At 44.8% G+C, this 23,476-nt stretch overlaps 1 protein-coding gene across 10 annotated transcripts in view; it reads left to right on the forward strand.

Moving 5' to 3' along the window:
• TOP6BL (TOP6B like initiator of meiotic double strand breaks) overlaps positions 1 to 23,476 on the forward strand; it is a 2,208,219-nt gene that overhangs the window by 849,412 nt on the left and 1,335,331 nt on the right. For 8 of the 10 annotated variants that reach the window (XM_078660852.1, XM_078660845.1, XM_078660847.1 and 5 more), the window contains one exon: positions 12,944 to 13,091. The exons of 1 other annotated variant lie outside the window; for it this stretch is intronic. In XM_078660852.1, coding sequence (XP_078516978.1) covers positions 12,944 to 13,091 — 148 coding nt within the window. The remainder of the gene's footprint in view (positions 1 to 12,943; positions 13,092 to 23,476) is intronic. One more of the 10 variants, XM_078660846.1, reaches the window with a different exon arrangement.

Raw genomic sequence — 23,476 nt, forward strand, 5'->3', positions numbered from 1 at the left:
CTTTCCTGGTCAGATCATTTCGCCGTCCCTTTGTTATTGGAGATGACCCCCACCAATAATATACCAAAGGGTCCCAGCAAAATGGAACTTAAGCGGAATCTGAGGAAGGTGACCAATGATTCTTTGGCACCTCTAACCTCTACCCTTCTAACTCTAAGAGATGAGGACATTGATTCCGCGGTGCAGAGGTTCGAAGATGTTACCTCCGCAGCGCTGGATGTGCTCGCACCTCTCTCTTTGCGCTACAATGCTAGAAAAAAGCCTTCGGCCCCCTGGTATGTTGAATCCCTAAGGCTATTGAGACAAGCCTGTAGAAGGCGGGAACGGTGTTGGAGATCTAGTGGGAACATGCAGGATAGAGAATCTCATAAAAATCTTTTGAGGGAATACAGGACGGAGCTTATTAGAGTTGAACAAGAATACTTTTCAAATCTTACTGGGGCTCTTACTTCATCGAAAGAGCTCTTCAACATCGTTGACTCTTTAATTACTTTGAAGACCCCTGATCCTGTTACTAACTCACAGCAGCTGTGTGATAACATAGCTGAATTCTTTCAGGAGAAAATCGACGATATTGTCGCAACTCTTGAGCTCCAAAGGATCTCTGTATCTCCACCTGTCCCTCTTGTTCCCCAGACCTCCCTCGATACTGAACCAGTCGGACATGTAAGTCCGATCTCGCTGTCTACTTTTCCTCCACTTTCTTTACAGGAACTGGAAGTTCTGTTGAGTAAGACCAAATCTGGTTCGCCCCTTGATACCTGCCCTCTTCATATCTTTAAACAATGCAAGGAGACCCTCTTGCCCCCGCTACTTCAAATAATGAACAAGGCCTTAAGCGAAGGCATTTTCGCTTTCCAATGGAAGAAAGCGGTTGTGAAGCCGCTCTTGAAGAAGCCGTCATTGGACCCATAAGTGCTGAAAAACTTCCGCCCCATTTCGCTGCTCCCAGCCCCAGCTAAGATGCTGGAAATCCACCTACACCAGCACCTTTCTTCCTTTCTGGAGACCGCCGGTCTTTTGGATCACTCGCAGCATGGCTTCCGGAGGGGTCATAGCACGGAATCCGCCCTTACCGTGGTGCTTGATAACATCCGCACCACGGTTGACAGGGGCGGAAGTACGTTGCTGATCCTTCTGGATCTCACAGCTGCTTTTGACACCCTGTCTCCCCTCGTCTTAACATCTCGTCTGAGGGAGATAGGGGTGGAGGGGCAGGCGTTAAGCTTGTTAGCCTCTTTCCTGGACCGGAGGGAACAGAGAGTGAAGCTGGGAGAGTTCCTATCTCCATCCCTGCCGCTGAATTGGGGGGTCCCACAGGGGTAGGCGTTAAGTCCGACCCTGTTTAATATCTATGTGACCCCCCTGGCCAGGCTTATTAGATCTTTCGGGATGGAGGTAGTATCTTACGCCGATGATACGCAGATCTTACTGTCTCTCGCCGAATCTGTCAGCTCCTGTGCCTCCAAGTTTAGACTCTGTATGGAGGCAGTCGCCCTCTGGATGATTAACAATTCACTGCGGCTAAATGGCGAAAAGACAGAGATCCTCGTATTCGGCGAGAAGGAAGACATCTGGTCGGCGGAATGGTGGCCTGAATCTCTGGGGACCTGCCCGGCTCCAACCCGGGCAGCACGAAATCTGGGGGTCATGATCGATCCCTCCTTTGACATGGCTCTTCAAGTAAGGCGGACCATCTCTACCTGCTGGGGCATCATTGCAATCTTGCGCAAAATTAAATACTATCTATCTGTGCAAGCTCGAAAACAGACGGTCGTGGCCTTGATAACATCTAGGCTCGACTATTGCAATGCCTTATATGCCGGGGCCAATAAAGGTCCGCTGCGAGGTCTTCAATCGGTGCAAAACGCTGCGGCGAAGTTTGTCCTGGATCTCCCAAAAAGGTCGTCTGCGACCGCTGCCAGGAAATCCCTGCACTGGCTCCCCATTGATGCTAGGATCTCATTCAAAGTGCTATGCCTGGCATACGGTGCCTTAAACAAGAAGGAGACCGGAGACATAAAAAATCTCCTCTCCTTGTATTCTCCTGAAAGGAACCTCCGCTCCTCGTTGAAACTGCTCCTCACTGTACCTCGGGTGCGCAGAGCCAAATGGGGAGGCAGAGCTTTTTCCAATCTTGCTCCAAGATGGTGGAATATGGTTCCCCTGGAGATCAGGATCCTACCTTCAATGCCTTCTTTCAGAAGGGCTTTAAAAACTTGGCTTTTTGGTAGAGCATATCCTTAGCCTTGGGTTTTAGCCTTTTCTTTCTTTTCTGATTTTCTTTGTAGGCGCCTTGATGCCTTTGGGCAAAGTTGCGCGTTTATACATTTATTTTCAATTCAATTCAATTTCATTCAATTCAATTCAGAGCAGCCCGAACCTCTCTTCTCTGATCACGAAGAGGACCACCACAGCTTCGACTCCGACGCCCTCCAAGAGTTCATTGACAGCCTCCGCAGCCCACCTCCAGGAGCAGGGCAGCCCAGTTGCAATGAGGAGACCCCACCCCCTGCATAGACCACACAGCAGGCAGCACCCACCACCACAGCTGCCTACCAGGGCCCCCACGAAGAACACATGGCCTTCCAACGCTGTGTGTTGGGGTGCCAGAAGCAGCTGGCTGATGAGGTGCGGGTGGGCTTCAACCATATGGCAGACAAACTAGATGCCATACGTGGGTGTCTAAGTCCTATCAGGGACCACTCATGATCCCTAACAGACACCCACAGTCCGCTCCATGCTCTCCAACGGAGCATGGCTGACATAGCTGGAGCCCTGACTCAGAGAATAGAATAACTGTTCAGTCATAGTGGCTAAAGCAATGTCTCCCGGGAGTTGGGAAACATGCAGAGGTTAATGGAGACCTTGGAGCTGGCGAATGTGGAAAGACCGGATGCCACGGCTGCACACCAGCGAGTGGTAGCTGGGTACCTCAATGACCTCAAAACCATCCTCATGGCATTGCTACCACAAGGCCTGGCGCTGATGCATGCTGCTGCTACCACCACATCCATATCTCCGCCCCTGAAGTGTCAGTGCCACACAGTGCAGCAGACATTCTACCTTCGGCCCCTGATGTGTCACTGCCACACAGTGCTGGAGAAAGGGCACCAATACCCACACGTGAGGCTCATGAAACAGCAGAGGACGAAGATGCGGATGAAGCCTCCTTTGTGGTAAGAAGGTCGAAGTAGCATTAATCTCCGGCTCCGCCATATGGCCTGTTTCTACTTGGTTATGCCCTCTGCATCATCACTTTCCACTGTCTCCCGATACACCCTGCGACACTCACCTTGGACCTCGACATGGACTGCTATATACTGTTTGATCGCCAATGACACAGCAATCAGACTGGGGACTGAACACTTCCTCTACTCCTTTGGACCTGTCATTCCCTGAAGGACTCTGGCTGTCCCTCCACAGGCAAATATTGTCATGTGGGGTTTTCAAGGCCCTGCACTACTCCAGATGCAACACTCCACTGAATGTGCATTAAACATCTCAAATCACACAGATGTGTTGTGTCTATGGTCTTTCAAGTGTGGAAGTATGGATGAATGTAGGGTCAGTGAATTCCTCTTACGTCCATGTGGCTCATGTCGTTCGACTTGGGTCACAGGGTGACACATTGCCGAATGTTGTCGGGGTGGCGCTGACACAACAGGGACACACACATTTGTTACTTCCTTGTCCAGCCCCGTACGAAACCACGCCCAGAGCCCCAGGGTCATTGTTCAAACCCTTATGCTGGACTGGCATACGTCAGGCCAGCCCACTCCGCTTACGCTCACAGGGGGGGGACAACGCTACATGTCCCAGGTCTGCCCTGTAGTAATTTGCTGATCACAGGTCTAGTTGTCAGCATGCCCCAGCCACTCCCTCACAGCTGGTATACACCCACACCACACCCATCCAGCACACGTGTCACAGGACATGTGACCCTGCCAATAAAAAGGGCCGGGTGCACGTGCTCGACGCCATTTCCAACCTCGGGGTGAATCCGTGTGGTGTTCATGTAGGCATGAGGGCCCAGTGGCCTGCAACATCACATTCCGCCGGCCCGGTTGTGACATGGTGGCGTCCGCACCACGATACCCAAACATGGAGGGTCCATGACTTGCGGGGCACAGACTTGATGGCACCGGATACACGGTGGCCAGCACAGGCACACCGCCACTGGACAGTGACTTTCGGGGTACTGAGGTAGGGGCATCTTAAGCGCTAAGCGGGTGTGCAGCCTGCGATGATGCCCTATCCCGGCGGTCTGGACTGCTCAGGTTTTGTGTGCCATGCTGGATCGCAGTGTAGGCCTGAGCCAGCGGACAGCAGAGGCCTACCGCCATGTGGCGTCACCTCCTGGATCACAGAGTTAGTAGCACCTATAAGGCTGAGCTGGTGTGCAGCCTGCGATGATGCCGGGTGCACTGGTATGTCCTCTGCCATGGAGAAATCAAGACCCAGAATCAAAAGTGAGACCTGGTGGCCTGAGGAGCAGGACTGCATGATGTGGAGGGTGCCTTGTCCGCGGGCCCCGGTACTTGGTAGGCCCTCATTGCGACACGGTGAGCGGAAGGTGAACAGTGAGGCCTGGCTGGGCAGCGGCGGGCATGCACCGTTGGGCAGTGGGAGAGGCTGGGGTGCATCTGCCTAGGTGCGCAGGGGCGGGCATGCACCCCTGGGCAGTGGGAGGGGCTGAGGTGCATCTGCCTGGGTGCGCAGGGGCGGGCATGTACCACTGGGTGGCAGGAGGGGCCGGGGTGCATCAGCCTGGGTGCGCAGGGGCGGACATGCGATGATGTCTTGTGCAATTGTATGTACTTTGCCATTCATGTATCTGGACTCTGTTTCAGATGACGGATCTGTTTCAGATGTGGGACCTGGTGAACTGCACTACATATTGGCACGTGGTTGGAGACACACCGGTGGCAGGAGGTGAGCAGTTCTGATTGGGTGTGCATTGTCAGCACTCTCTCTCCCTGTCCATCTCTTCTGTAATCTGTGTCTCTCTCCCCCTCTCTGTCCGTCTATCTCTCTCTCCCTCTCTGTCCGTCTTTCTCTCGCTCCCCCTCTCTGTCCGTCTTTCTCTCGCTCCCTCTGTCCATCTATCTCTCGCTCCCCCTCTCTGTCCGTCTTACTCTCGCTCCCCCGCTCTGTCCATATTTCTCTCGCTCCCCCTCTCTGTCCGTATTTCTCTCGCTCCACCTCTCTGTCCGTCTATCTCTCACTCCCCCTCTCTGTCCGTCTTACTCTCGCTCCCCCTCTCTGTTCGTTGTTCTCTCGCTCCGCCTCTCTGTCCTTTTTTCTCTTGCTCCCCCTCTCTGTCCATCTATCTCTCGCTCCCACTCTCTGTCTGTCTTTCTCTCTCCCCTCTCTTTCTAGCTCTCTGTATCTGTCTCTCTCCTTCGCTCTCTCTCTGTCCTTTGAAGTGAGCAAGTTACACCTTCTCATCATGAATTTTGTCTTCCAGGCTGTGACCTACGGATTGCCCCAAGGGGAGCCGCCATGTGTCTTCATTTCTGTTCTGTGTTTATTTGAATACATTTTCATTTGTTAATTTGAAGGTGAATGTGTGATGCTAATTTTTGTGACAACACATCCATGTCACCAAATGTGATTGTGCGATATCAGGCAAATTATTTGGTACATGATTCCGTGTAGTTGATGTGGCATGTCTTTGCCCGGGGAGGGGGGGGGGTGCCCGGTTTGTGGTAGTCCTGGGATGGTGGCCGTGGGTTTTGTGGTCCTGTTGGGGCTTCCAGCTGCATGATCTTTGGCTCCATGGCATCTGTTGCCCTTCAGGTGTGGCTCTGGGCTGGGCTCCCTTTTGTGGTGCAGGCTATGGTTCGACATTGCACCAGGTCAGAGCAGGTGTTTTTCACCCATTTGGCAACGCCTTCCATGCCTTCTCGAAAGTTATGTCTGGCGGTGTTGGGTTCGTTGGATAGGGAGAGGATGAGTTGGGTGTCGTCTGCGTATGACACAATGTTGAGTCCGTAGGTTCTGACGATGACTATATACAGACAAAGAAGGATAAAAGCTCATTATTAAAAACAGATACAAAATGCCACTATAAGTATAACATCCAAACAAATAAAGTGCAAAAGTGACAAAGCATTGGCAGGCTAGACAAGCAACATAATCATGCAATATCATGCACAGAATAGGCACGTATGTTTCCCAGAGGGCATTAAACGAGTTCAGCCTAGCTACATCATGAGCTAGGAGAGGAAATAATTTGTAAATATAATAATGCAGGCCTTACTTGAACAAATCGGCCAGATTTAAGGAGCAAAAGAATCATTTTTTTACTCAGGGGGTCATAACATTCACAGAAGAAGGTAAAATGTAAAGTATCCTGATCACAAAAATTGTCACATGGACATGGCTTTAGAACACCGGGCTTCGAATAGCCTTTAGGAAAGGCTAATAACCAGTGAATACGGTTCAATCTAAATCTGGTTAGCATAAAGCGACAGTGCACATTAAGGACCAGTGACAAATAAGGCTGCACCTTTGGGCTCAAACTCAGTGAGATATAGTTTCTCACTGTGGGCTTAGCTAATTCCTTACCCTCAGCTGCCTAGCCAAAAACAAATGTTTGATATTCCTAATATCTACTGGGCATAGAGGCCTGGGGTTAGTATATAGGTCAGGGCAACCTAGCCACCTCATCTGCTCCATAATGTACAGGGGATACGCAAAGCCCCCTCAAGGGAAGTGCAATCCACTATAGCAAGTTGATTTAAAGTGGGGGCTGGGCAGGGCCAGATTTTCATCCAGTGCAGTAAAGGCGCAACAGCAATAAGATCAGAGATATATCCTATGCTAAGCTCCTCATGCAACACAAAGGCTAGAGTGCGGAGGGATGGCGTGGAACCGCACACACATTTGTTTTCCACTCCCTGTATATCTATCACTTCCTAGGATCCCCACACATCACATCCATAGGTGGCCATAGGGATACATTTTTCTCTGTAAACCTTTAGCAGGGTGGGTATGGGCTTTGTCCATGGTTGCCCCACTGCCCCTGCCAGGACGTTCTTTTTTGTGTGTTCTTCGCACTACTCAGGCCCCACTGCCCCTGCCAGGACGTTATTTTTGTGTGTTCTTTGCACTACTCAGGTCCCTCGGTCGTCAAACAGCACGCTCGGGTAAGGGAAGGTTTGAAAGGTTGAAACCTTGGTTAGTACTACCCCCTCACAAAAGAACTTGTGCCTAGCAGCCTTGTGAGTACCAATTGTCATGGTATGAGATTTGGAAAAATGAGTGGCAAGATCAAGTGAATCCATAAAATCAGTAAAAGCATTTAAATGTTTTTGGAGACCCACAGCAGTCCTGGCAAACAACACCACGTTGTCTGCATATAAAAGTGCGGGATTTAGTTTAGAGCCAGCTCTCGGGATGTCTTTACTACTGGCTGTGAGACAGTCCCCTAACTTGTTAATGTAAAGCTTAAACAGCAAAGGGGCCAGGATACACTCCTGCCGGACCCCTCTCGTGAATTCCCAGGAAGCTGACACACTACCATCCTCATTATATCTCACTGCCGCAGTGGTGTTATTATGGGCGGAGTATAGCAAAGCCACCAGGTCTGGGGTTAGTATATAGGTCAGGGCAACCTAGCCACCTCATCTGCTCCATAATGTACCTTAACCAGGGGATACGCAAAGCCCCCTCAAGGGTAGTGCAATCCACTATAACAAGTTGATTTATAGTGGGGGCTGGGCAGGACAGGGATGCTTGGAACCTGCGCATAAATTCGTTTTCCACCCCCTGTATATCTCTCACATCCTAGGATCCCCACACATCACATCCATAGGTTGCCATAGGGATACATTTTTCTCTGCAAACCTTTAGCAGGGCGGGTTCGGGCTTTGTCCCAAGTCTTTTTGCAAAGTCCATGGTTGCCCCCACTGCCCCTGCTAGGATGTTCTTTGCACTACTCAGGCCCCACTGCCCCTGCCAGGATGTTCTTTTTGTGTGTTCTTTGCACTACTCAGGTCCCTCAGTCGTCAAACAGCACACTCGGGTAAGGTAAGGTTGAAACCTTTGTTAGTACTACCCCCTTACAAAAGAACTTGCGCCTAGCAGCCTTCTAAGTACCAATTGTCATGGTGTGGAATTTGGAAACATTTGTGACAAGATCAAGTAAATCCATAAAAGCAATAACAGCATTTAAAAGTTTTTGGAGACCCACAGCAGTCCTGGCAAACAACTCTGCGCTGTCTCAATATAAAAGTGCGGGAGTCAGTTTAGAGCCAGCTCTTGGGATGTCTTTACTACTGGCTTTGAGACAGTCCTAACTTGTTAATGTAAAGCTTAAACATCAAAGGGGCCAGAATACAATGATGCCGGACACCTCTCTTGAATTCCCAGGAAGCTGACACGCCACAATCCTCATTTTATCTCACTGCCGCAGCGGTGTTATTATGGGCAAAGTGTAGAAAAGCCACCAGGTATGCTTCCAGACCCAGATCCAAAAGAGTCGACCACAGTTTGGATCTGTTAACGCAGTAGAACACTGATGTTTAATCCATGAATGCCGTATGCAAAGGATCCTTTCTTCGCTATTGTGTATTTCCCTACCCACAGATGGAGGTTAATGCATTGGTCTAGCGTCTCTTTACCTGGCCTAAAACCATACTGCAGGTCAGAGATGACATTAAAATTATCTAACCAAGAGGTAAGATGGTCTAAAATCACTTTCCCCATAATTGGTGTGGCTTAATCTAAAAGAGAAATAGGTCTGTAACACGCAGGGTCGTCCCTCAAACCCTTCTTGAAAATAGGTATCATAATAGCAGTAGCCCAAGAGGAGGGAAACCCACACAGACAGGTTACATTAAAAACCCGTGTCAATGCCCTGACCCAGGCCAGAGGGTCAGCGTTATACAGGTCTGAAGAAACCCCACCCGGACCAGGCACTGTCCCCCCGGCTGTGGCCAGGATAGCTTTGTAAACCTCATCTGTGTTGAAAAGCAATGGCATACTAGCTGAGCCAAGGTCCCATCATACGTCAGAGCCTCCTAAATCATCACCACCATTCATCTCTTCATATTGTTGGACCCATCTCTCTGCAGCTATGGTACAATCTGTTCTGGAATTTGCTGAATCAGAAAAAAGGGGGCTGTTGACCACCGCCCAGAACGTTGCGCTACCTGACAGCACACTTACCTGGCCGACAGTCTCCCAAGCCTGTTTCCAGGTGGACTTTTTCCTCTGTTGAATTGCATGTTTGTAGGCCTTCCTGCAAAACCTAACCCTAGCCTCATTCCTCTAGATTTGTTTTAGTGCCAGCATTACATTTCTATGAGCCTTGCGACAGGTACCATCACACCACCTTTTCTCCTCAACCCTTTAAACGTGCTCTTAATAGTTAGACTATTAGCTATCTGCTTGTTTAACTTGTCAAAGGCATCTAGTCCAAATCTACCCTGTTTTCTCATGTCCAAACAGAATGAGTCTCAACTGCACACTCTGCATACAGATTGTCAAGGAAGGTCTCTGATATCACCTTCTACATTTTCAGCCTACATGCTGGATCTTTTGTGCTAACAACATCATTTAGAATGCTCATGTCCTCCCCTCTGTGTGTATCAAAGGAGTAAACCAATTCAAGCGTTTAGGGATTGTGGTCGTTGTGGCTGCTCAAAAAAACACTCAGCTTGTAGATTGCGGATACTGAAAGTGCAGAGAGCATTATAAAATCAACAGTGCTAGCGCTACACCTGCCTGTATAGGTGGGGATTGGAACATTCACTCCTGTTTGTTCTAGGCAGGACATATTATTGGCTGCAAGGAGCTCTGTTATGTGATTGCCTGATTCTTAGTCCTCAAAATGGGCTGCCAGTGGTAAGGAATCCACAAGGCCCTTTACAGAAGTACATTCAAGAAGACATTGATGAGTGTTAAAATCCCCTAAGATTGTGACCTCATAATAAGAATGTTTCCTCTCCCTATATTGTTCAAGAAACCCCTCTAATGCTACTAAGTGTTCAATATCAAAATTTCTAGTAAAAGAGTTATAAAAAAGTACTGCTAACAGAGGGGGATAGTTCTTAACAACAGCTCAGCTACTAACAGGTGGGGTGAGTGTCTGTCTACCATTCTGGTTTTGCAGGTTAATTTAAGTGAAACTAGTAGAAGAAGACTCCCCTTAGCTCTGCCCACTGTTGATGGAGATGCACATTTAAAAAACAAGGTGAAACCATCCAAAATAAAACTTTCGGTTGTATTCCATGTTTCTTGTAAGGCAATTAGATCACAGCATAGAAAGGACCTCTGCCATAGCACATCATCTCTTTTAGACCTCAGTCCTGCTATGTTCTAGGACAGAATCTTCATGCAGGAAAGACCTGGGGTGGTAAGTGCAGGTTTAGGGGGTAAGATAGATGCTGGCTTGGGGGTTAAGACGGGTGCATTACCCACCTGGCCCACAGGTCTTGGGCCCGCAACTCTGCCCGAGCAGGCAATTGTCAATCATTGCCATCTAACCCATCTAGACTTAGCAAAGGTTCAAATTCGTTAACCTGGGGAAAAACAAATCTACCATTATTGTCCTGGGCAGACCTTGCTGGCCCAAAAACAGGTTGTTCGGGGCGATCAAAAAAGAAGGAGTTAGTGGGATAAAAAGGCCGAAGGATGACAACCTTGATTGATGTTTTGGAGCTTCCCATAAGATGACACTCAACAAGCGCTTTGGGGTGGGCAGGATGTTTTACGTTGGCTATGACTCAGTCCCCCTCAACATTTTTCCTTACCCTGTGATCTACCCAACCCACTCTTCTGGCCATAATAATATAGGGAGACACATATTGACCATTTATTACATTGGTGTCATACCAATGAGTGACCTAATGCATAAGATCCAATGTGGATTCTTTTGATCCTTGTGTGATTGGCCGAACTCCCAAAAGGATTGCAACTAGTGGTGCTGATTCTGTGGGCAGCTCTAGGGAACTCAGGGTTCCATCTTGAGCCATTGGGATCTATTTGTGTTAGATGTGTGATTGAACTCCTCTTTAATGGTCATGCCCCTTGCATGTACACCCACTGACTTGTTGATAGCATGGGTAGTCCCTGACCTTTGGCCCTCACCCTGAGTCAATGGCATTTTATTTTGAGTCACCTGTTTTGGACTACTTGTTAAACAGATGGCACCCCTGTGCTTATCAATTCTGTGGTTGTGGGTCCAACCATATGACTGATCACCTCAGCTGTGGACCCTGTACCAGGTGATTTGGTCCCAGGTACTGGCAGGGAAAAGGAATCCAGCTTCGCCTCTATGCCTTCCAACTGTAGCAGTATGTGTGCTAAAAGCATATTAAACAGAGATTCCAACCTAGGTAAAAGAATATCTACATTTTGTTCAGAATCAAAATGAGCTGATGGTAGTGCCTTTTTCTGTAGTATAGTCCAAGGAGCTATTTTACAACTAGTCCTTTTCCTTTAATGGGGGCGGGGGGGGGGGTCTATCCAGGACTGTGTCATCTTCCCCCATTGTCTGGCTGGCCTTGGCGTTAAAGACCACAGTAGATGATATTGCAGCAGGTGGTGAAACAGAACCAGGTGTTACCCCACCAGCATCATGATTGTCCATTAAAGTCAAGTCCCGTGTAATTTTCCCCTGTTTCAATATAGAGCCTCCTCTTGGTCAGAGATATATCCTTTGAAATAACATCAGCTGCCCTAATTAAAAAGGAGTCTATGGTAGTTACAGTGTCACCTCCTGTTGCCTCAACAGTAATTTTGCTTTTGCCCATGGTTTTGGGCCTTGTGCACTAGCAATAAAACATTAGGAAGTCACAGAAATATGGTGACTGTAGGCTAGCTGACAGTAAGCTTTTTAACAGCTTAGATCAACTGGATAACGTGCCCCAGCAACAGATTATGCAGGTTTTTTGAGCAAACAGGAGCGGGCATGGCACTCACTGAACTTGTAGGAGACTACCATCAAAGTGGACTGGGGAGCATCAAAATACAAAGCGGTTGAAAGGGGGGAATAACAAATTAAAAGAAACAGTACCTTGAGCCTTGTGGTGAACCAAGAGACCTGGCCCAGCCTCTTCCAGTCGCTAATGGTCACAGACCGGCCTGCTCTTCCCCTGGCACACCCTGCAGGAGCCCAGAGCGGCAAAAATGGGCGTCTCTGTTCTCGTAAGTCCTTCGCGTTGGCGGCAGCTGCCGCCAGCAGCACTGGGGCTTGTGGTCCTGCCCCCTCCACCAGAACAATGCCATCCCACGCTGCGTAAGCCCAAAGCAGCATAAATGCACACATCTGGGAAGAAAAGTCATTCACGTTGGCAGCAGCTGCCGCAAGCAGCACTGGGACTTCTGGTCCTGCCCCCTCCACCAGAACAATGGGCCAGTAATATGCCTATTACCCTCTGTGCCATATGGGCTTGTTTCAAAGGTGAACGCACTTAACTGGGAGAAAGGGCAATGAGCAGCATTTGATGCTTGGCAGCTTATGGTCAGTAATGTTATTCTCACTTTATCTGGCAATATTACCCACCAAACGCATATGCTTGTGTATTACCGCACATTTTAAGTCTGCTTCACTTTCATCGATCTTAGAATGTGGGAAAAGTACATATTGCCTGCAATGTAAAGATTCTAATTGGCATAGCCATTATCTGCATTCCAAATAGAGGCTTCTATTTTTTTCAGGATGGAAAAATACCAACCCTATTGGGATCAACTGGCCTAGAACTAGATGCTAGTAAGTTGCTTACTTACAGTTGTGATTCACTGCAGTCAGTAAAGTAGGTGCTATCATAATATTCTTGCAAATGTAGGACTGGCATTGTTTTGTGTGTCAGTGAATCATTAAACTATATGCATTTTTACTAATATGCTATGCCTAGTACTTTCAAATTAGCATAATGTTTTTAGTGTCACTTCATTGCAAATAATGTTAATATTACTTAACAAAGAATACATATTTTTCTACAGCAGTTTAGGTCTACCAATCTGCTTTCAAAGTAGGGGAAAATCATTGTCATTTTTTGAAGACATTTTCCATGTTAAGGATTGGGAGATGATCCGCCAAGACATTGCACTGGTTCTAGATAAAATGCTGGAAGAAGGTAATCCTAATAGAGTTATTAAATGACATTGAAATGTGGGGATTCTATTTTTCTACACCGATCATTTACTCACAGTTTTTAGAATGTATTTTGTGAGATAAGTCTCTCAGCAATGGATGTGTGGAAACAAAAAATAGGCGATTTTACTTAAAATAGAGTCAATGGTAACATTTAGTTAGAAAATATGGGAATGATGAGTAATCACCTTGACCCAAAAGTTCTAGCAGGAAACATTGTATATCATTTTATGACTTGAAGTATAAAAACTCATATGTATTTCTGCTGAAGGCTATAAGAGATAGAAATCAGCAATAGGACATATCAGTTGAATTAGGAAAGGTCGATGGAGCTAGGTGTGTAACTTTGGCTCGGACACTATAGCTCCGTTTTAAGATGCCCGCTGCTTTTACACATCACAAATATTTATATGGACTTTCAGAAGACCAGTCCTGCTATTAGCTTTCACTTTGATTTCTCTACGCTCGTTGCCAGTATGCCGGGCTTCTTGAAAAGATGCTTCAAGGTGTTTGTTTCCTTCTCCGGTATTAGATCTTTCATCGATTCACATGCTTGAATCATTCCCCGTCATCAAAGTAGGAGTCCCACGGTACAATATTAAAGCAGTATGTATCACTATCATAGGCTATAATGGCAATGAAAAAGTCAGTGTAATAGCCTATCTATGTCATTTTTAAAAACAGACCCAACTTGAACTATAAACAATCATTCAACAGCAACCTCCAGAACACTCCCAACAGAGGCTTAGTCCCTCCACATGTCGTGTGAAGGGAGTCTCCTTGAGCTCTGCTCAGTTTCTTCAGCTATTATTTCTTTTTGGATCATCCATGATTATATTTCATGTTTCATTTCTCTAACCCTTACACTAATATGTCATAGTAGCAGAAACAAGGTAATGGACTACAAAATATGTCTAACCTTTTCCTCAAAAACTCTCACATTCAGAGAGACGAAACTTAGGACTACAGAAACTTAAATCTATGACTTCTGATGAGGACAGTGAAGATTTCTTCACCTCACAGGGGAGGTCAAAGGGAGAGTCGCACCACGAGTCTCCAGAGGGCACACATAAAGGCCATAAAAAAGGTTTCCCATGAGTCTTGATAAGGCTCTTCTCAGAGAGAATGAGAAAATTTGCAAAAACATCCTCAGAGGCAGAACCTACAACTCCCTCTTCAGCCCTGACACTACATCAGGGAAATCCTCATAACCTGACAATGAGGCATCCACAGCCAAACAGCTGTCAAAATCGTTAACAACCATGTTGACTATTACTGCCTTACCAATAACTGCCTCGTCTACAATGGCCTAGTCTACAATGGCCTGATCTACAACATCATAGTCGATGACAGCCTCATCTATGATGGCCTCTTCTAAGTCGGCCTCATCTATGAGGGACTCATCTATGACGGCCTCATCTATGACGGTTGCCTACGATGGCCTTATCTATGACGATTGTCTACGATGGCTTTGTCTACGATGATCGTCTATGATGGCCTCGTCGATGACTGTCATCTATGACGGTTGTCGACGGCAGCCTCATCTACGATGGTCGGCTATGATAGCCTCATCTACGATGGTTGTCTACAATAGCCTTATCTAGGATGGTGATCAACAATGGGTTTGTCTACAGTAGTCGTTTACGACGGTCTCATCTACAATAGTCGTCTATGACGACCTCATCTACAATGGTCATCTACAATGGTCGTCTATGACAGTCATCTACGACAGCCTCATCTATGATGGTTTCATCTATGAATGGGCTCATCTTTCAATGGCCTCATCTACGATGGTCTCACCTAGGATGGCATCGTCTATGATGGTCGTCTACAACTGCCTCATCTACAATGGTCAACAACGGCAGCCTCATCTATGAGGGTCATCTACGACAGCCTCATATGTGATGGTCCTCAGCGACAGCCTTATCTACGATGGTCATCTACAACGGTCGTCTATGACAGCCTCATCAATGATGGCCTCATCTACGAATGACTTTTGATTATGGCCTAACACCACATGGGCTATTAGGACTGCAGTGCGCACTACTTAAATGAAAAAAATTCTTGAATATTCAAACCATTTCACCAATTAACCAATGATATACAATGTCATAACATTTATTTAAATCATCTTTAGATCATGAACATAAACATTATTCATACAATGACTTCAAATTTCAATCATATACATTATTATTTGCAAATTTGTCTGAACCACCACCCAATGCATTTCGGGACTTCTTTGTCCCTTCGTCAGGGGTTCCAGTAGTCAACTGCAAAAGCAACAAGGAAACAATATAAAACGATGCCATATCGCATATTAAGAGATCAATCATCACAATACATCAACATGAAATGTATACTGAGACGTTCACATAGATGTTACTTAACCAACACTACAACATTTTTCACTGGTGCAATCTAAAGCACTGCATGTATAATCATATGTGAACAAACGTGAAAGTGCTCATGCTTAAAAATTACCCGACCACCAAAGATGAAAACATGACAAAAACGTACCTCGCAAATATGTAAAAACTTATATCTGAAATGAAAGTAAGTCCAAAGCATCACTTTAACCAACCTAAGTTTCGTCTCTCTGAATGTGAGAGTTTTTGAGGAAAAGGTTAGACATATTTTGTAGTCCATTACCTTGTTTCTGCTACTATGACATATTAGTGTAAGGGTTAGAGATTGCACCAGTGAAAAATGTTGTAGTGTTGGTTAAGTAACATCTATGTGAACGTCTCAGTATACATTTCATGTTGATGTATTGTGATGATTGATCTCTTAATATGCGATATGGCATCGTTTTATATTGTTTCCTTGTTGCTTTTGCAGTTGACTACTGGAACCCCTGACGAAGGGACAAAAAAGTCCCGAAATGCATTGGGTGGTGGTTCAGACAAATTTGCAAATAATAATGTATATGATTGAAATTTGAAGTCATTGTATGAATAATGTTTATGTTCATGATCTAAAGATGATTTAAATAAATGTTATGACATTGTATATCATTGGTTAATTGGTGAAATGGTTTGAATATTCAAGAATTTTTTTCATTTAAGTAGTGCGCACTGCAGTCCTAATAGCCCATGTGGTGTTAGGCCATAATCAAAAGTTGTTCAATAATACTTAGCAGGTATCAATGCAGAGCAGCACACATACCGTCTAAAATTAGTGTGAATTTAATGAGAGTGTGCGACAATCATCCACATATATTTCATCTCATCTACGAATGGCCTCATTTTCGATAGCCTCATATACAATAGCCTCATCTATGATAGCATCGTTTATAACGGTCGTCTACGATAGCCTCATCTATGAGGGTTGTCTATGATGGTTGTCTATGAGGATGACCCTGTCTGCAATAACCTTGTCTACGATCTTTTGTGGTGCAGGGCTGGATCCATGGTCAGATCGCCCTTCAGATTAGGAGTTTCCTCCTGTCAGGAGGGCTTTGTTTTTGATGTTCCAACAGTGGTGTCCTGGAAATGGGCTTCGCAATGGGAACGCCCAAAATAGTTCCTGCAAGGCATGGACTGAAAAGCCCATGTTGTGCAGGAACTGGGATGCATGCCCACAGGGGGGCACAACATCCCCATGCGGAAGAGGCTCAGGGGGCCCTGCATGGCTCTCTTTGTTTCCCCTCCGCAACGATGCTTATGAAGGAGGAACCTGCATGACATTACCGACAGAAAGAAAACTTGAAATATGCTTGGTGGGACCGGGGTACCCGCTAAGTATATTGCAGCCTCCTGACTGCTACAACACCGCCAGGAAATGGCGGTTCCCTGGCGGCTACAGCAGGGCTGTGGCAATCACCCGACCTAGTCATAATAGGATGGTTGGGCGACCACCATCGCCGTACCCCCACAAGTCTGGCGGCCCGTGGACCACCAGACCTGTAATCGGGGCCTTAGAGTTTTTGTGTGACACTCGTGCTAAATCTTTGGTATATCAGATTCATCCCTGTGGTCTGAATACTGGATGCCAATTCAGCAGCAAACATTCAACCCACTGATGTGCATCTTTAACTGCTGGATCAGTCTTATACTCCATGTTTAAATTGATACCCAGGCTAACATTTTTAGCTCCCTTATGTTTTATCTTTAAAGAGCCCCATTTTTGGATTGGGTAAAAAAATGCTTCTGCAGTACTGCAAGGGGGAGAGCCTGGTGACAGGCATCAATGCAGACTTGTGTGTGGTACAGAATGTGTGGACTTAAGATGGCATCTCACAAAGAGGTGACATACCTATTTCCAGACATGGACTGTTTTTTTCAGTCCATCAGATGTGTTAGTCCTGTTAGTTCAGTGCAAGCACACAAAAACAATAACGTCTAAAGGGCAGTGTCATGTTAATTTAAAGCCCAGAAGTGCAAACCTGGTGTTTTGCTTGAATAGAAGGAGTCACAAGCCAATGTTTAATGACCAATGTGTATTCAATTATATTTATGCATTTACTAAAGTGACAACCATACTCCAAGTTGTTGGATGCCTCCATAGAGAAAATTACAAGACACATTGTCTGCCTTTAAAGAGTGCATTACAAGGGGTTTCTCTTCTGTAGCTGTTGGAGAGAGTTTTATAGAACTTTTACTACGGCTGCATATCACCTGTGTTTGCAGCTGTCACACCGGGATGAACACCTTCAGTCGCTTTATCATGGTTGCTTGTAACCAATGCATAGCTGTGTTTTACTCTGTGTCATTTATGCCATGGATGCCTGTATCCACTGCATGCCTATAGTTTGCTTAATTGCTGCTGATGGGTGCACTCTGTAATTGGTTTTACACTGGACAGGCATACATCATTAAATAGTATGAGTGTATATGCACACTTATATGTTGAATCCACACTTTCTCAACTTTGTGAGAGGCATTTGAAGCAGTTGCATCTGACTCGAGAGGAAGGTCTAGTAACCACTTGAGGTACTGCAGATTTGTGAATGGTTTGCCAGCCTCAAGAAATATTCAGTAATATGTTTCTTCAACTGACACTGACATTTTGCTTATTCCTACTGCTTAACATAACATGAGCCTGTGGATTAGCACAGTTTATCTATAGCCGGTCCTCCGGATAAGCAACTAAAATTTACTGGTGCAAAGATATACCTTCAGTTAAAAAGAAGTCTGCTAAGAATTAAAGTGGAAGGGACTCAAATTTACCAAAATCTAAAACCTCTATTTATTTGGGTGCCATCACAGTGTTCCTTACTAATCAAGACTGTGACAGGGGGGAGCAGGATGAACCATCATTTCGATCCCTGACCCACGGACATCTGAACAGAACCCTCTTCCCTCTTCCCATACAGCAAACAGAGAACTGGAAATTGGCAGAGACAGACGTAGCGTTCCCTGACCTAGAGAGAGAAGAATAACACTGTTTCTTTAACTGGGCCGAGCTCGAACAGAGCCCCGCCCCCAGTTGTGACGAGGACATCAGAGCAAAAACCGGAAACAGCGAGATACCAGTGTGTTTTACACCTGGAGGTGAAGGAGCGAGTGGAGGAAGTGAAGGCGTGAGCAGAGGTGGAGAAGAGGAGTATAGCGTGGGAAGAAGACGGTTGGAGAGGAGTTTGGAGCAGAGGTGACCCACAGAGGAGAGAAGCCAGGAGGCCAACGTCAAGCGAATCGCCCCGCCACGCTTCAAGGGAAGCGTGGCTTTCCCAGGTACGTTCCCGTGTCGAGGGCTGGGCGGGTAGAAAGGGTTTTAAACCCGCCTGAATCCTCACTCGATCGTTCCCTGAACTCCCTTATCCCTCACACCATCGGCACTACGCAAAAGTTTTTATTTTAGCTAGTTTGTGCACGCGTTTGAAACCTCACCCCCTTTCCCTGACACTGTAACTTACTAAAGCACCAAACTGAAGCAAGTATATTTTCTTTCCCATCCTTTGTATTGTGGCGGCAACAACGGCCGGTACAGCGACTACATCTCCCAGGAGCACCCGGGAAAGAAGGAGAACGGGGCTGGAGCTGTGGAAGGAGCGGCTCTCCACGACCGGGAAAGACTCAGAGACACCTCTCCCCTATTACCGTAGTGTTATATGCCGACGGCGGTTGCTTAAACCAATAAAACCTGCACTACCTACACCTCGTGTGCCCGTGAGTCATTACGTCCCGCAACAACGACATTTTTTTGAAAGGTGCAATATTTACTGCCCATCATTAACCAGCGTAGGCAGATTTATCCTATTGAAAACCAGCAATATAAGGATATATACAGATTTATATGTGGAACCCACACCGCTCAGATTTGTGAAGGACATTTCAAGCAACAGCATCTAAACTGCATCTAAGGACTTCTAGTAACGTCTTGTGACACTACTCGCTTGTTAAAGACTTTACTTAGAGTGACTTTAACTTCAAAAGGGAGAGCTAGTGATGACTTGAGGAAGTGAAGCTTTTTGAAGACTTTTTCAGCAGGTGCTCCTTACTCAAGGTTCACATCAAGTAAAGTCTTGAGGTATTACACCTTTGAGAAAGGCCATACATATTAGCTTTGCCAATGCTTAATTTTTTTAATAACCCTACTCCCTAACTCCCATGGCCCTCTTTGCTTGTCAACATTGGTGTTGCTACCCTGTCCACTTAGTTATTCTTTGCTCCACTGCTCATTCAATTTTTTTAATAAATGGGCTGCTCCTTTGTTCAAAAATGTCTCCCTTGTACATTTTTTATTTATTTACTTTTGTAATTTGCTGCTCCAAAGGTCTACGCAATCTTGGAACTGTAATTAAAAAAAGGGCTCTTCAGCATGATGCATGTGTGCACATGTGTGGTGCTGTTTGAGATGGTTGCATGCATGCTTTATGTGATCACACTATAGCTGCCGTAGTGTCATGTCCAATATGGTTGTATGACAGAATTATGCGTGGTATTACAATGCATGCTTTTATAATGCCATCTTTACAACGCGTGCGTCTTTAGCAGGCATACCTTTAGAACTAAAACATTTACCACGCATGCCTCATAATGAAAATATTGTTGTACAGGCATTCTTGGAAAATACATACGTTTAATGGTAAATATAATCCATATATATCATGTGATTAAGGTTCGGATGAGCCGAAACGTGTAATGGCGACTGGAGAATAAACACAGCCTAAAGCACCTATTTGGGTCCGTGTCCATTTCTGTGGAGCTAGCTTCATTATGCAGTGGAGAACACGCAATATATACATATATACACACACACACATATATATATATATATATATATATATATATAAATATAAATCTATATTCACTTAAAAATGCAAATGTTACAGGGATGTTATAGTTAGAAAAAAGAGTTTGAAAAACCTTAGAAATTCCCTAAAAAAACAAAAGTGAAAGGGATGTTATAGTTAGGCCCAGATGTCACTTGTACAAAACCAGTGAAATTCAGCAAGTATAGTTAGCTGAGCTAACTATAAGTTACGCCCAGACAACGCACTGCCGATGACCTCACATATTACCTCACTCATGACATGGTCCGTGACATCACTGATGACATTTCAAATTACATCACTGATTACATCATCCAGTGACTATAAGTATTTGTGAGAGTTTATGATTGTTAAACATATTTACTAAGGCACTACAAAAATCAAAGTAGTATACTAGGTGTACTACTAATGAGTTATACCACTTTTTATATACATTATGTGAGTGGTTGTGTGACTGTATGTATCCTAGTGTGCATGGGTGTGTTAGTGGCTGTATTGGTGTATAAGTGGGTGTTTGAGTAGCTGTGTGGGTGAGTGAGATGCTGTGTGAGTGGCTGTACTGATGAGCGAGTGAGTGTGTCAGTGGCTGTGTAGGTGGGTGAGTGGATGAGCCAGTGGCTCTATGGTAGGGAAGTGAGTGTGTTGTGACTGTATGGGTGAGTGAGTGAGTGGGTGTCTGGATGGCAGTATGAGTGAGTGAGTGACTGGGTGTGTAAGTGGCTATAGGGTAAGTGAGTTGCTGTTTGAGTGGCTGTTTGGTTAAGTGAGTTGCTTAAGTGGCTGTATTAGAGGGTGTCTGTGTGAATGGCTGTATGGGTGAGTACGTGGATGCAGAGTGCTTGTAAGGATGGGTGAATCAGTATGTAAGTGGTTTTGTGGGAGAGACAGTGAGTGAGTGTGTGAGGGCTTATATGGCTGTGTTGAATGGCTCATTGGTGACTTTGTAGGTAAATAAGTAGGTGTGTGAGTAGCTGTTTGGGTGAGTGTGTGGATATGTGACTGGCTGTATTGGTAAGTGGCTGGTTGTATGAGGGACTGTATGGGGGAGTCAATGGTTGTGTGATTGGCTATACAAGTAAGTAAGTAGGTGTGTGAGTGGCTCTATGGAGGAGTGAGTGGGTGTGTGAGTACTGTTAGAAGTCTTGTTTTGTGGGTGTGTGAGTTTGGCATATGAGAGGTTGTATGGGGTGTGAGTAAGTGTCTGAGTGACTCTGTTGATGAAGTTATCAGTGATTTCATTTGAGATGTCATCAGTAATTTCACTGACCATGTCATGAGTGATGTAATATGTAAGGTCATAAGCAGTGCTTTGTGGGGCATACGTCATAGTTAGCTCAGCTAACTATAAATGCTGAAATTTACTGGTTTTGTGTGAGTGAAATCTGAGCCTAACTAGAACGTTTATTTGACGTGACTTTCCAAGGTTTTTCTAATTCTTTTTCCTAACTGTAACATACCTGTAACAAATATATGACGGTAAAATGCACACCATTACAACGCATGCTTTTACAATGCAGTTTTTACAACATGAACTACATTACATCGCATGTTTTTACATCGCGTATGTAGTTAGGGATACTTTGAAAGTACCACTGCAACACATACTAGCACAACTCATGCTTTACAATGCAAAATGGATAGTAATTTTCAATATTAATATTGTTTTTTTTGTCACTCTCCCTCTGGGACGAGATGCAAGGGAAACAGGGGTTTTGGGCGGGGAAGTGTATTAATACCCAGGTATTTATTTTAATACGCATGTATTATTTTAATATTTGTATTTAAAATTTATCAGTTATCCCAACAGTAATATTACACATTAATGTAGTTAGACAACATTTTTTTTAAAAAACGACATTCTTTTTTAAATGCAGCATCCACATACACAGAATGCAAAGCAAGAGAAAAATAGTGTCCTACAACTATTTCCACTACATCAGCCAAGCCATCATCAACTCAAAATAGATGCAATTCTGAACGTAAACACTAAACCTTCAAACATAACATAAAAAATGAAAATTCTGTCAGTTCTCAAGAAGAAAAATCGTTTAGGAAACATATTTTTTTTCCATTTTCGTTTACCCCTTCCCAACGTATAAATTAAGCTTACCACTATTTTGTCTTCAGTGGTGCTCAGACGTTCATGATAACCACAGGCATCTGGAGTTGAAGGAGAAAACTGCCACCTTCGACCTGACACACTGCCATCTTATTGTCAACGAACAGGAAGCACAATTAGTTAGAAAACAATTAATTGTTAAACATAAAAAATCATGTTTTTTTAATATTTTCGCGGATTGTGGAAAACATCCAGAGATATTTTTCCCCTTAACTAACTAGAGGAAGTGAATATTACAAATAAAAAATATTGTAAATTAAAAGAAAAAAATGTAAAAGTCAAATTTAAGATTTGTAATTAACATAAACGATTTTTCATTTAGTACATTTTAAAAATATTTTATACCAAGAAAAATCTTTTTTTTTATAAATGATTAACAAAACAAAAAAAAACTTGAAAAGTCGATTAAAAATTATGAACACATGGAGATCAGCTGATCAGTGATAGGGGGCAACATTTCTAATCTAACTCCACAGTGTGCATGCCTCTGGAAGTTGATGGTCAGTGGTGGGGGGCGGGGCAAAAATACTATTCTCTAACTCCTCAGGGTGCAAGCCTCAAGGAAGGTGCTGGTCAGTGTTTGGTGGCAAAATTACTTTTTAACTTGGTAGGGTGCATGCCTCAGGGAGGTGCTGGTCAGTGGTGGGATCGAAAATACTATTCTAACTCTGCCGGGTTCTTTGCCTCAGGGAAGGTGCTGGTCAGTTGCTCAAAGAAATGTTTTCATTTTGAAAAAACACATAAAGACCGTTTAATTATTTTTTACAGGTTAATTAAAATATCTGCAAAAACATTGCATACAAAACTATCAACTAGACAGCAAACCATCATACAAAAAGAGGTTAAACAAACAGAAGGCCTATCACAGGTATAATAGTTCCAAGACCTTATGATGTAAGCAAAAGATTTCTTCTAACCAAGCAGGAAGCCAAATAAACAATAATCTGTTACTGAAATCAAAATTAAACTTGTCAAGTGTTAAAGTTTTTTTTTTTTATTCTCTTAAAATCAACTTTACTTTTTAAACCTAACC

This window comes from Lissotriton helveticus, chromosome 9, assembly GCF_964261635.1.
Source record: "Lissotriton helveticus chromosome 9, aLisHel1.1, whole genome shotgun sequence".
Lineage (NCBI taxonomy): Eukaryota > Metazoa > Chordata > Amphibia > Caudata > Salamandridae > Lissotriton > Lissotriton helveticus.